Source organism: Bombina bombina, chromosome 2 (genome assembly GCF_027579735.1).
Source record: "Bombina bombina isolate aBomBom1 chromosome 2, aBomBom1.pri, whole genome shotgun sequence".
In the NCBI taxonomy this organism is placed as follows: Eukaryota; Metazoa; Chordata; class Amphibia; order Anura; family Bombinatoridae; genus Bombina; species Bombina bombina.
In genome coordinates this window covers 436,192,620-436,206,819 of record NC_069500.1, presented here as the reverse complement: position 1 = coordinate 436,206,819, position 14,200 = coordinate 436,192,620, and the positions used below count along the sequence as shown (strand labels likewise).

The following is a 14,200-nucleotide window of genomic DNA, read 5'->3' as shown; positions in this document are numbered from 1 at the left end:
TGTGTAAGGAAGAGCTTAGAGAGTGAGGAGGCTGTGTGTGTGAGGGAGAGCTTAGAGAGTGAGGGGGCTGTGTGAGAGGGAGAGCTTAGAGAGTGAGGGGGCTGTGTGTGTGAGGGAGACCTTAGAGAGTGAGGGGGCTGTGTGTGTGAGGGAGAACTTAGAGAGTGAGGGTGTGTGTGAGGGAGAGCTTAGAGAGTGAGGGGGCTGTGTGTGAGAGGGAGAGCTTAGAGAGTGAGGGGGCTGTGTGTGTGAGGGAGACCTTAGAGAGTGAGGGGGCTGTGTGTGTGTGAGGGAGAGCTTAGAGAGTGAGGGGGCTGTGTGTGTGAGGGAGAACTTAGAGAGTGAGGGGGCTGTGTGTGTGAGGGAGAGCTTAGAGAGTGAGGGGGCTGTGTGTGTGAGGGAGAGCTTAGAGAGTGAGGGGGCTGTGTGTGTGAGGGAGAGCTTAGAGAGTGAGGGGGCTGTGTGTGTGAGGGAGAGCTTAGAGAGTGAGGGGGCTGTGTGTGTGAGGGAGAGCTTAGAGAGTGAGGGTGTGTGTGAGGGAGAGCTTAGAGAGTGAGGGTGTGTGTGAGGGAGAGCTTAGAGAGTGAGGGTGTGTGTGAGGGAGAGCTTAGAGAGTGAGGGGGCTGTGTGTGTGAGGGAGAGCTTAGAGAGTGAGGGGGCTGTGTGAGAGGAATAGCTTAGAGAGTGAGGGGGCTGTGTGTGTGAGGGAGAGCTTAGAGAGTTAGGGGGCTGTGTGAGAGGAAGAGCTTAGAGAGTGAGGGGGCTGTGTGTGAGAGGGAGAGCTTAGAGAGTGAGGGGGCTGTGTGTGTGAGGGAGAGCTTAGAGAGTGAGGGGGCTGTGTGTGTGAGGGAGAGCTTAGAGAGTGAGGGGGCTGTGTGTGTGAGGGAGAGCTTAGAGAGTGAGGGGGCTGTGTGTGTGTGGGAGAGCTTAGAGAGTGAGGGGGCTGTGTGTGTGAGGGAGAGCTTAGAGAGTGAGGGGGCTGTGTGTGTGAGGGAGAGCTTAGAGAGTGAGGGGGCTGTGTGTGAGGGAGAGCTTAGAGAGTGAGGGGGGCTGTGTGTGAGGGAGAGCTTAGAGAGTGAGGGGGCTGTGTGTGTGAGGGAGAGCTTAGAGAGTGAGGGGGCTGTGTGTGTGAGGGAGAGCTTAGAGAGTGAGGGGGCTGTGTTTGAGGGAGAGCTTAGAGAGTGAGGGGGCTGTGTGTGTGAGGAAGAGCTTAGAGAGTGAGGGGGCTGTGTGTGTGAGGGAGAGCTTAGAGAGTGAGGGGGCTGTGTGTGTGAGGGAGAGCTTAGAGAGTGAGGGGGCTGTGTGTGTGAGGGAGAGCTTAGAGAGTGAGGGGGCTGTGTGTGTGAGGGAGAGCTTAGAGAGTGAGGGGGCTGTGTGTGTGAGGGAGAGCTTAGAGAGTGAGGGGGCTGTGTGTGTGAGGGAGAGCTTAGAGAGTGAGGGGGCTGTGTGTGTGAGGGAGAGCTTAGAGAGTGAGGGGGCTGTGTGTGTGAGGGAGAGCTTAGAGAGTGAGGGGGCTGTGTTTGAGGGAGAGCTAAGAGAGTGAGGGGGGCTGTGTGTGAGGGAGACCTTAGAGAGTGAGGGGGCTGTGTGTGTGAGGGAGAGCTTAGAGAGTGAGGGGGCTGTGTGTGTGAGGGAGAGCTTAGAGAGTGAGGGGGGCTGTGTGTGAGGGAGAGCTTAGAGAGTGAGGGGGCTGTGTGTGTGAGGGAGATGCTCTGGTATGTTCCACAGTCCACTTCCCAACTTCTCTGGCAGTTTAATAAATATATGTTAAAATGAGCAGCCATCTTGCAGCCATCTTGTGATTTAGTGCTTATTTGCTTAATAAATGTATTTTGTGTTTGAGAAGGTCAGTATTGTAACTTACTAAATATATTTAAATTATAAATATATTTTAATGAGCAGCCATTTTGTGATTTTGTGCTTATTTGCTTAATAAATGTAACTTACAACACTGACCAGGTCATACACAAAATACATTTATTAATCAAAACTTGCAAGTTGCTATGCTATGGTATGTTTGTTGAAAATCAGATCTAAATATGCTCATTAGCTACTGAGCATATTTAGATATTTTTTCCAACAAAGGATATCTGTTTTCTTCATTCTTTTGATATCCTTTGTTGGAAAGGATATCTAAATACGCTCAGTAGCTACTAAGCAAATTTAGATATGCTGTTCAACAAAGGATATCAAAAGAATGAAGAAAATCTGATATCCTTTGTTGAAAATCATATCTAAATATGCTCAGTAGATACTGATTGGTGGCTGCATATAGATACCTCATGCGATTGGCTCGCCCATGTGCATTGCTATTTCTTCAACAAAGGATATCTAAAGAATGAAGGTGTATCCGATTGCTAGCCACTGCCTCACCAGCCTCTGAAGTCACCGCACATCACTGGCAGAGAGTGACGGGAAGCAGGTGTCACAAAACGGGAAAAATTGTGTGGCTGCTGCAGACAGAGCAGGCTAGTTTACAGCATAGCCGTGTTGTGAAATACAGTGCCACAGAGGCAGACTAGATTCAGGGCTGGAGGACTTACTACAGCCTTCTCTGGCTCTGCTGTTTTTTCCTCATTTTTGTTTACAGTATGTTTGCCATAATTGGGCATTAATAGTGTTGTTATTCACTGAGCACAGGGCTGAAATCTCTCCAGGTAGTTTAAAATGTAAGCAGCCTGTCAATGTTTGCGGTGCTGCTGATCGGCACCTCACAGCCTTAAATGAATCTGCAGTTTCCTCCCACATGTGAAAGGTATGTGCAGCAGCAAGTTTATTTTGACAACCTTTGTCCTTCTGCAGCTTATTTAGGTTTGAATTCATAATGCTGGGCAATATTATCCCCCTCATTCTGCTGTTTTGGCCAGCCTCTCTCTAAGCACATTATTTTTTATTTATTTATTTTTTTATTTATTTTTTAACTATTTCACTGCCAGCCTGAGCCTGCATTGAAATGAGTACAATCTATTGACTAGAAATCTTATTACCTCTCAGCAAACCAAGTATAGATATTATTTAATAAACATGCATTACTGAAAAAATAATGAATACAAATTCTCTATCTGCAGTATAGCCTAGTACTCACGGTAACCATATATCACCGGGGTGATACGTATAAGGAATAAAATAATCTCCTTGTTAAATCCAGCGAGTGCCTTCCACCCTTTGAATGAATATATATATATATATATATATACACACATATATATACACACACACACACACGTTTGAAACTGACATTCACATGGCGTGTCAGTTCAAGCTAATTGTTACTGTTTTGTAAGACCCTGTGGTTCAGTACAAGGAGCAGCTATTTTACCGTATACTCAAACTGAGTTGATTTAAACTTTTCTTTTCATTGAAGCTACATCTATTGGTTTTCTGTTTGTTTTTTTTTAAGTTATCTCAAATATTTGTATCTGTAGTGGGTTTTTTTTTGTTTTGTTTTTTGTTGGGGGGGGTGTATAACTGCGAGGCATCTAAACACAGTTAAAAAAAGCTCCAAGCCATGGAATGCACTACTGGGAGCTAGCTGAACACATCTAGTGAGCTAATAAGTACAAAATGTGTGTAACCACCAATCACCAGCTAGCTCCCAGTAGGGTATTGCTTCTGAGGATATGTACATATGTTTCTTTCTTTTTTAACAAAGGATACCAGAAGAACAAAGTAAACTTGATAATAGTAGTGAGTTTAAAAAGTGTTTGAAAAGACATGCTCTATCTAAATTGTGAAAGTTTAATACTGTTCATTACTGATTGAATTGCTTATTGCTGCCTTGGATGATCATTGTTGATCTCTTCTCTAATGTTTATTTTGTTGAATTAGGCTAGCTACAACAAGTTTTATAGATTCTGAGTCTGCCATGTTTCACTGTCAGCAGTCTCAGTTCTCACGTCTTGGTATTTATTGTTAAAGAACCAGCAATCCACTACTGTGAGCTAGCTGAATGCATTGGGTGAACTAATAACATGAGGAACACACACATATATATATATATATATATATATATATATATATATATATATATATATATATATATATATATATATATATACACACCACTCAACAGCTCCTGAGTCTACCTATGTACCCTTTTCAACAAAGGATAACTAGAGGACAAAATAAAAAAAATAAATAGAAGCAAATTGTAAGTAGTTTAAAATCACATACTCACATATATTGGGTTTCATGTCACATTAAATTAATTATTCCATCTAACTTTATTTTGGTGTTTAATATCCAGTTAATTTGACAGCCTCTGTCTCAAAAAAAGTTTTGCACGTCACGGTTTTCTTGTGTTTTTTTTTTTTTTTTTAATTTTACTTTATTTTTTCATACCCACCAATTGACAAAATACAGTGATTATAGGGTGTTGGAAATTTAAAATGTTTGTGTTGCTTAAACAAGTATTATACTTGCTATGTTTGGTATACGGTTAAATAAGAAATGGTGAGCGGAGGGGGTTGAGTGGGCCTCTTTGCCCTTAAATGCCTGGGCCTTTTTTTGGTCCCAGACCGGCCCTTCCTCTTACCCAATAGCCGTGCTAGCGAAACGGCACAGTTTTGAAACTCTAGGATTTATCATTACTAACAAATGCAAACAGCAAACCCCTAGCAATGCATTCCCCAAACAAGTGTTAAATTTATAGGACAGAGCAGTCAGCTGGGTCCACTAATAAAATCAAAACAAAAGAATATATGACCTACTGACTCAGTGGTAATGTATGACCCTTTATATAGCCATCCAGTGGTCCATATAGAATTAGAATTGTTTGTTATTGTATTATAAAAAAATACCCAAACATAGACAGCGCTGATGTATTTACACAATATATGTGTACATGCATTAAACTGAATAAGCAGTTTGTCACAATACTAAATTGACAAATCAATAGAGAAGCAAAAGATTGTAGAAAGACAGTTAAACTGCTTGTCTGGCTAGGTATGTTTAATCCTCACTACGCATTTCAGGGCTCCTCAGGTATGTCCGAATTAGCAGCTAATCAGAACTTAAGTAAAAAAACATAAGCGTCATTTGTGTTTTTTGGTAAAATGGGCGTGTATAAAATTGTCTCTCAAATCCCAATGTAATTATCTAAACATTTTCACCCTACAGATCTTACTGTTTTTTCTCGCCAGTTAAAAGGTGGCAAAGCTTTTATCAAAATACTCAAAACACTAATTACTATAATAGAAAAACCTATGCATACGAAAATAACAGCGAATTTAGGACATGAAACACACGTTTTTATTTTTTTTAATGATTCAGATAGAGAATACAATTTTAAATAATTTTCCAATTTACTTATGTTATCTAATTTGTTTTGTTCCCTTTGCATCCCTTGTTGAAAAGTAAACCTAGGTAGGCTCATAAGCTGCCAATTGGTGACAGCACTCATATGCATCTTGCCATTGGCTTTCAGCTAACTCCCAGTAGTACATTGCTACTCCTTCAAAAAAAGGACACCAAGTGAATGAAGCAAATAAGATAAAAGAAGTCATTTGAAATTGCATGATCTATCTGAATAAGGGAAACATTGGGTTTAATGTCCCTTTAAGGTACAGTGCACTGAAAACAGTGTATTTTGATTTGTATTAGTCATTACATTCAAGATTAAACATACGCACTCCCTGTGTACTTTGTCCTCCATTGCAAACTTTCACATAGCAGAGTTTTCTCATTTTATATGTGAGACAGCCAAATCTCTTTCATAATTGCACCAAGACTACACAGCTAAACCTGGTTTTCCATGTTTTTGATGGCAAATTTTTAATCAATGGGCTCTTTCTTTCCCTTGCCGACAATTGAAAAAAACAGATGAACGTGACTATGCAGGTCACTGTTAGCTGTTAATAAGTTAACAGCAAATTTACTGGCAGGGCGAATGAGAAGACTCACAATATTTTAGATCTGCAAACATTTTTGGAAAATATAATGTATACTTTTGTGTTAGGTTTTTAATCTAATATAGATCATATTCATGATAAGATGTTGTTTTCAGTTCAAAGATGTTTTCGATGTGGAAGAAGACGAACAAGGTTGACAGAGTGGAGATATTTGCCTCTCTATATCAATTATAAGAATATCCAAAATTCATGATATAAGCATTGTATTAACCTCAGCTATATCTCCTTTAGTAACCTCTTACCTTTTGTCAAAATACAATCCTTCAGCTCATTCAAGATTTGTTTGCGTTCTTTCACACTTGCTGTTGTCACCTTTAAAGCAAATTTCTTCAAAGTGTCCTGCACCTGAGTAAAAAAACTACCATTCATTACAATGCCACAATTCAAAGTAAAGATAATGCTTATTGATCAACTTTAGCTTTACAGTCAACAAATTATCCAATCATTTTAATAAAAATCATGTTATATTACAGTGCAGTGACTTTTAAACAATGTGACAATAAGAAATAAAAGTATACAACACATTGCACTTTGTTATTTAAAAAGCAAATAAATGTCCACAAGATTCTTTGATGTAACCTCAAAAAAAGCAAAGATTAAATTCCATAGTGTAAAACTGTATAAGTATTATTTAAATGCTCACCTTGGTCTGGTACTCACACAGCATGGAGCTTTATTAGCTCTAAGATAAGCGCCCAGTACTAAATGGATCCAACTCTGTGGCTTGCAGGAGTTTCCAAATTTATTACAATGTTAAAATGTACACTTTGTTAAAAACAAATAAAATGTAACAAAGCAGTCATTTGTAGTCACTCCGGGGTTGTTGTATATACTGTCCTCACACCATTTACGCTCTCTGTAGCATTAGCATGTCTTTCTGATAGCTAGTAATCATACAGCACCAGTTACTTGCAAACAAGGATGCCAGCTCCACCTCCAACGCATGTTTCACCTGTTAGCTTTCCCAAAGATGAAATTCCAACAGGTAAAGCATGCGTTGGAGGTGGAGCCAGCGTCCTGACACCACGAGGAGGGCTTTCACTTGATCTAACACAGAACTGCTTGTTTGCAAGCAGCAGATTTTAAACAGGTACAGCGCTACATTATTATTTTTACATTATGCACGCATTTATGTTGATATCCTAGAGTGTTGACTGGTCCTTTGAACAGTTTTACACTATGGAAGTTTCTCTTTGCTTTTTATGAGGTATACATTGTAGAATCATATGAACATTCATTTGCTTTTTAATTAACACAGTGCCCAGTGTTGTATACTTTTATTTCTAATTATCCAATCATTAATTGCAACATTTTCTCCCTATTTAAAATCAAAATAGTAGATGAACAGCACAGAAAACACTTTTTAAATGTAGTCGCACACATATGCACTTTTTATAAATAGACTTACATTGCAGTGTATAGATAAAAATATACATATCCAATAAAGAAACAAAAATAAAACTAAAGGATATGAAAAAGAAAAGTTAATTGGGAGCATGCAGTACATTTGCACCCTCTGAGATTTCTTGCAAGTACATGTAAAATTAGCTAAAAGCTAGCATGTCTAATAGTAATAAGTTGCAGATATGCTGAAATCATCATGCTGGGGTGGGCATCATGACATTTCCAGGTACAGGTATCCTGTACATAGTATGGAGCTTCAAAGGGATATGAAACCTCCCAAAAATATTTTGTGATTCAGACAGAGCATACCAGTATAAAAAGTTTCCAATTTACTTCTATTATCAAATTTGCTTTGTTCTCATTATATTCTTTGTTGAAGAGATAACTAGGTAGGCATCTGGAGCACTACAAGGCAGGAAATAGTGCTGCCATCTAGTGTTCTTGCAAATGGAACACATTCTTGCAAAACTGCTGCCATATAGTGCTCCAGAAATGGAACGGCTCCTAAGTATAAATTCCTGCTTTTCAACAAAAGATACCAAGATAACGAATAAAAATTGATAATAGAAGTAAATTAGAAAGTTGATTAAAATCACATGCAAAATCTGAATCAAGAAAGAATAAATGTGGGTTTCATATCCCTTTAACCCCTTAACCCAATATGACGTATATATACGTCTTGCAGTACTTTGCCTGTGGTACTGCAAGACGTATATATAAACATCTTCACTTCAGGAAGCTCCAGCACTCTCTGCTGTTAAGTTATAGCCGAGAGCTGGAGCTCCTGAAGCTTCAGGCATCTGCCGCATATATGGAGCCGTAGCAAGATCGATGCTCCGCTCCATATGAGGGCAGATGCCTGATCGTTACAGACGATGACACTGTGTGTGTCACCGTCTGTAACAATCTTCTGCTAGTGCCGGCTGGAGGTGTGGGCGGGAGGCGCGCAAGCTGCTCAGCAGCGGAGGGGGAGGGAGTGCCCTACACTACAGATTTTTTTTTTTTAAAGGGACAGGGAGGGATGGGGCAGCTACACTGCAGAAAAGGGGTTTGGGGGTGCGGGATGGGGTATTAATGGTGATTGCGGAAGGGGGGAGGTGGTGGGACCACTACACAAAGAAAAAATTAAAAAAAGAAAGAAAGAAATGGGTTTACAGGTACTGGCAGACAGCTGTCAGTACCTAAGATGGCAGCAACAGTTAGGGCAGGTTTAGAGAGTTGTTTGAGGGGGGGAATCAGGGAGGTTGGAGCGTTAGAGCGATCCTACACTGCAGAAAAAAGAAGTTTTAATTTTTTTATTGCCAGACTGTCTGCCAGTATATAAGATGGGGGTGACCAGTGGGGGAGGGAAGAGAGCTATTTGAGAGGGATCATGGGTGAGAAGTGTCAGGTGAGAGGGTAATCTCTGCACTAAAGCTAAAATTAACCTTACAGGCCTCCTAATTAACTCCTTCACTGCCGGGAATAATAGAAGTGTGCTGCGCAGCTGCAATTAGTGACCTTCTAATTACCAAAAAGCAATGGTGAAGCCATATATCGGCTCTTTATGAAAAAAGGGATGCTTTTACAACCATTTGTGCCATGATTACACAAGCAGTATGTAAATAATTTCAGTGAGAACCCTTAAAGTTTATGAAAAAATTAAAAATATTTTTTTCTCATTGCATTTGGCGGTGAAAAGGGGGCATGAAATATACCAAAATGGGCCTAGATCAATACCTTGGGTTGTATATATATATATATATATATATATATATATATATATATATATATATATATAGATAGATAGATAGATAGATAGATAGATAGATAGATAGATAGATAGTTTTGACAGGTAAATAAAAAAAAAACAAGGCTCTATTTCTGTTTACATTTTAAATGGAGTAATAGCAAAAATGCTGAAAATTCTCCGGGTATTTTGGGCTAGTTTTTCTCAGAAAGTCCTGGTAGTTAAGGGGTTAAAGGGACATTCCAGACAAAATTTAAATGAACATAGATGAATTACATATTTGAATAGAAACATATTTACAATATACATGTATAGGCAAAAATGCTTCTAGTAAAATGTTTCCCTGTTTTAGTGTTAAAATTATTCTCTGCATGTGCATGTGAAGCATAGCTAGATATTCTCATTGCACCCGCATTTTAAAGGCTGGAGCTGCTTAGAAAGCCAGTGGGGCTTGTATCATGCCAACAATTAATGAGTTATTACAAGATGGTACAAGCACGTTAGGCTCTCTGAACAAGTTCTGTGTTTAAAAATGCTGGTGCATGGGACATACTTAAAGGGAAACTATACCCAAACATTTTCTTTCATGATTAAGGTAGAGAATATAATTTTAAACAACATTCCAATTTACTTCTATTACCTAATTTGCTTCATTCTTTATATATACTTTAATGAAGAAATAGCGATGCACATGGTGAACCAATCACATGAGGCATCTATGTGCAGCTACCAATCAGCAGCTACTAAGCATATCTAGATATGCTTTTCAGCCAAGAATATCAAGAGAATGAAGCAAAATAAATAATAGACGTAAATTAGAAAGTTGTTTATAATTGTATGCTCTTTCTAAATCATGAAAGAAAAAAAATTGTGTTTCATGTCCCTTTAAAGTGATAATAAATCCTAGCGTTTGTGAAACGCTAGGATTTACCAGTGGAACAAATACTTCATGCTGAATGTTCCTGTTTGTCTGAAGCGTTTGCCGCGCTGAGAGATGCAGGTAGCCCACGGCAGAATGCTATTTTGCTGTGAGGTGATCTTAGCCAATAGCGTGCTAGCTATACGGCATGGCGCCAGCTGGCCCGCACGGCTTTTGGCTAAGAGGTGGAAACGTCAAAAGCATTCTGCCATGGGCTGCCTGAGGAGCTCAGTGTGGCGAATGCTTCAGACAAATAATGGAACTTTCAGCATGAAGTATTTGATACCTTATGACTAAAGTCCCCGTTATTTGTTTCACAAACGCTAGGCTTTACTATCACTTTAAATATACATTTTGAAACAGCTATAGCTTTTCTTAGAATCATTATTGCTAATACATATATATTACAAAAATGCATCTTTTTAAAACTGAAATATTTCAATGTGGATTCCAATTTTGATCTACTTAATTGTTCTATTGTTTAAAATCCATTTATTACCCATTCCCCAGTTTTGCATAACCAATAGTGTTATGTTAATATATTGTTTACCTCCATGATTACCTTGTATCTAAGCCTCTGCAGACTGTCCCCTCATCTCACTGCTTTTTATAAACTTGCATTTTAGGCTATTAGTGCTTGTTAATGCATAATTCCACTATGGTTTAGAAACAGGCAGAGGTTATAAACTATATTAGTATAACAATTGATTGTGCAAAGCTGGGGAACGGGTAGTAAACGCGTTATCTGGTATTATCTGGCTTTTTAAACAATAAAAACCATCTCAAGTGACTGTTTCTTTAATTTAATACAAATTAACATTATAAGTACCAGAGCCCAGATTGCTAGATGAGATGTTCATCTGCGTGCATTAGTATAGTCATAAAAATACTATTTAAAACTAAAATTGTTTTTTTCATATAAGTAACATTACTGGAACTGTGTGTATATGCGCATACTGTAACGTGTATGTAGCTACTACGTTCACATTAATTATGCCACACCAACCTGCGTGTCCGCCGCCATCTTACCGGCTCTGACCCAGGAAGTACTCGTGACGCACTTCCGACATGTATTCCCTAGATTCGGGCGGAACTAGCCAGAAAGCGTTCAACGTGCCACTGGTCTAAAGAAGACGTAATTTCCTGTTCATTTCTCAACATTCATTGATTGTACATATATTTCCCTTACTTACTAGTTGTTCTAAAAGGTCGTCCATTAGCAATACTAAACAGTGGCTCATGTTCAGATGATTAACAATTATATTCTGTGTGCCAGATCGTTAATACTGAGATATTGGAAGAACAAAGAGACCTAATGTTTCAGAACTTACTAATAAAATTCAACAACAAATGCGATTTGAACAGCAGGATGGTCAGGATCCAATAAAAAAAAATGGGGTCAATTTAGCAACTCGTATCCTTACTCTGTTCAAAAACAGATAATCTCTCCATTTAAAAACTCGAGTATTTAATATATGCAATTAGCTGTGGTGTATATATAGATTGTCTTTTTTTCCCATTAAAACACCTTTTCTCTCTTTTTTTTTTTGGAGGGGAGGGTGTGTTATTTTCTGCATAATATATATATATATATATATGTATATATTTGTGTTTTTCTTTGAGTACAATACCTTGTAGCAATTTTAAAATGTACTATTTTTTTATACTATAGTAACTTTGTTGCCGACTTCAGAGTTGTTTTGAATTTTTTTTTTCCTGTTATTGTATTGTCATAAGTGTAATAAGTACCGTATATAGTTTAAGGATAATTTGTGTTTATGTTAATTGAAAATGTGGTTATGACTACAGGTTAGGCTGACTATATTGCCGCTTTAAAAAGGGACACATATGAAAAATACATATGTCAGGGCTGTTTAAAGAAATGGTTTTGTATAAGATCCCTCATATATGTATTTTTCATATGTGTTCCTTCTTAAAGTGGCAATATGGTCAGCCTACTACAGGTATTATATATTATTATTTTTCCCTTTAGTTAACCCCTTCGTAATAGAATAATAGTGTTCATATTGGAACAAAGTTCTGATGTAAACTATTTGTAAAAATTAAAATCATGTGATCGACTAATTTCAAGGCCAGGATAGGATCATGAGGGACTGCATAAACTGCTAGGCATGCCCCCAGGCCGATCCTTGCCTACGTCAAAGGGGGAAGCTGCAGGACACCATGTATGGTAGGACATCCCATGCTGTCCTAACTGCGTTAACCCCTTAATGACCGCAGCACTTTTCCATTTTCTGTCCGTTTGGGACCAAGGCTATTTTTACATTTTTGCGGTGTTTGTGTTTAGCTGTAATTTTCCTCTTACTCATTTACTGTACCCACACATATTATATACCGTTTTTCTCGCCATTAAATTGACTTTCAAAAGATACCATTATTTTCATCATATCTTATAATTTACTATAAAAAAACATTATAAAATATGAGGAAAAAATGGAAAAAAACACATTTTTTCTAACTTTGACCCCCAAAATCTGTTACACATCTACAACCACCAAAAAACACCCATGCTAAATAGTTTCTAAATTTTGTCCTGAGTTTAGAAATACCCAATGTTTACATGTTCTTTGCTTTTTTTGCAAGTTATAGGGCCATAAATACAAGTAGCACTTTGCTATTTCCAAACCACTTTTTTTCAAAATTAGCGCTAGTTACATTGGAACACTAATATCTTTCAGGAATCCCTGAATATCCATTGACATGTATATATTTTTTTTTAGAAGACATCCCAAAGTATTGATCTAGGCCCATTTTGGTATATTTCATGCCACCATTTCACCGCCAAATGCGATCAAATAAAAAAAAAATTTCACTTTTTCACAAATATTTTCACAAACTTTAGGTTTCTCACTGAAATTATTTACAAACAACTTATGCAATTATAGCATAAATGGTTGTAAATGCTTCTCTGGGATCCCCTTTGTTCAGAAATAGCAGACATATATGGCTTTGGATTTGCTTTTTGGTAATTAGAAGGCTGCTAAATGCCCCTGCGCAAAATACGCGTATTATGCCCAGCAGTGAAGGGGTTAATTAGGGAGCATGTAGGGAGCTTCTAGGGTTAATTTTAGCTTTAGTGTAGTGTAGTAGACAACCCCAAGTATTGATATAGGCCCATTTTGGTATATTTCATGCCACCATTTCACCGCCAAATGCGATCAAATTAAAAAAAACGTTAATTTTTTCACAATTTTAGGTTTCTCACTGAAATTATTTACAAACAGCTTGTGCAATTATGGCACAAATGGTTGTAAATGCTTCTCTGGGATGCCCTTTGTTCAGAAATAGCAGACATATATGACTTTGGCGTTGCTTTTTGGTAATTAGAAAGTCGCTAAATGCTGCTGCGCATCACACGTGTATTATGGCTAGCAGTGAAGGGGTTAATTAGGTAGTGTGTAGGGAGCTTGCAGGGTTAATTTTAGCTTTAGTGTAGAGTTCAGCCTCCCACCTGACACATCCCACCCCCTGATCCCTCCCAAACAGCTCCCTTCCCTCCCCCACCCCACTATTGTCCCCGCCATCTTAAGTACTGGCAGAAAGTCTGCCAGTACTAAAATAAAAGATTTTTTTTTTTAAAAAAAAAGAAAAAAAAAAAAAGCATATTTACATATGCTGTGTTTAGGATCCCCCTTAGCCCCCAACCTCCCTGATCCCCCCCAAAACAGCTCTCTAAGCCTCCCCCTCTGCCTTATTGGGGGCCATCTTGGGTACTGGCAGCTGTCTGCCAGTACCCATTTTGCACAATCAAATATTTATTTAATTTTTATTTTTGTTATTTCCCCCCCCCCCCCCCCCCCGACCAACCCCCACCACCTAAATACCGAATAAGGTGTTTTTTTTTAAAATTACTTGTCCCACTTTTATTTTGGGACACATTTTTTTCTGTAGTGCAGCGGTCCCCACCCGGTCCCTGCCCCGGCGCGCCCCCGCGTGCACGTGCGCGCGCCCCCGCGCGCGCCCGGACTTGCACGCCCACGATCCCGCCCCCCTCCACATGACAAGGGCCATCGATGGCCGCCACCCACCTCCCACACCGGCTCCCACCCACCAACGATACCGGCCATCGATGTCCGGTGCAGAGAGGGCCACAGAGTGGCTCTCTCTGCATCGGATGGCCATCTAAGGTTATTGCAGGATGCCTCCATATCGAGGCATCACTGCAATAACCGGAAAGCAGCTGGAAGCGAGCAGGATCGCTTCCAGCTGCTTTCCACA

At 39.1% G+C, this 14,200-nt stretch overlaps 1 protein-coding gene across 1 annotated transcript in view; it reads right to left on the bottom strand.

Moving 5' to 3' along the window:
* The window catches only part of GCN1 (GCN1 activator of EIF2AK4), a 293,771-nt gene extending 282,757 nt beyond the window's left edge, over positions 1-11,014 (bottom strand). Inside the window, exons 1-2 of the mRNA XM_053702061.1 lie at positions 10,968-11,014; positions 6,152-6,254 (exon numbers count right to left, since the gene is read on the bottom strand). Of these exons, the coding sequence (XP_053558036.1) occupies positions 6,152-6,254; positions 10,968-10,985 (121 nt within the window). The 5' untranslated portion in view covers positions 10,986-11,014. The remainder of the gene's footprint in view (positions 1-6,151; positions 6,255-10,967) is intronic.
* Positions 11,015-14,200: the final 3,186 nt, after the last annotated feature.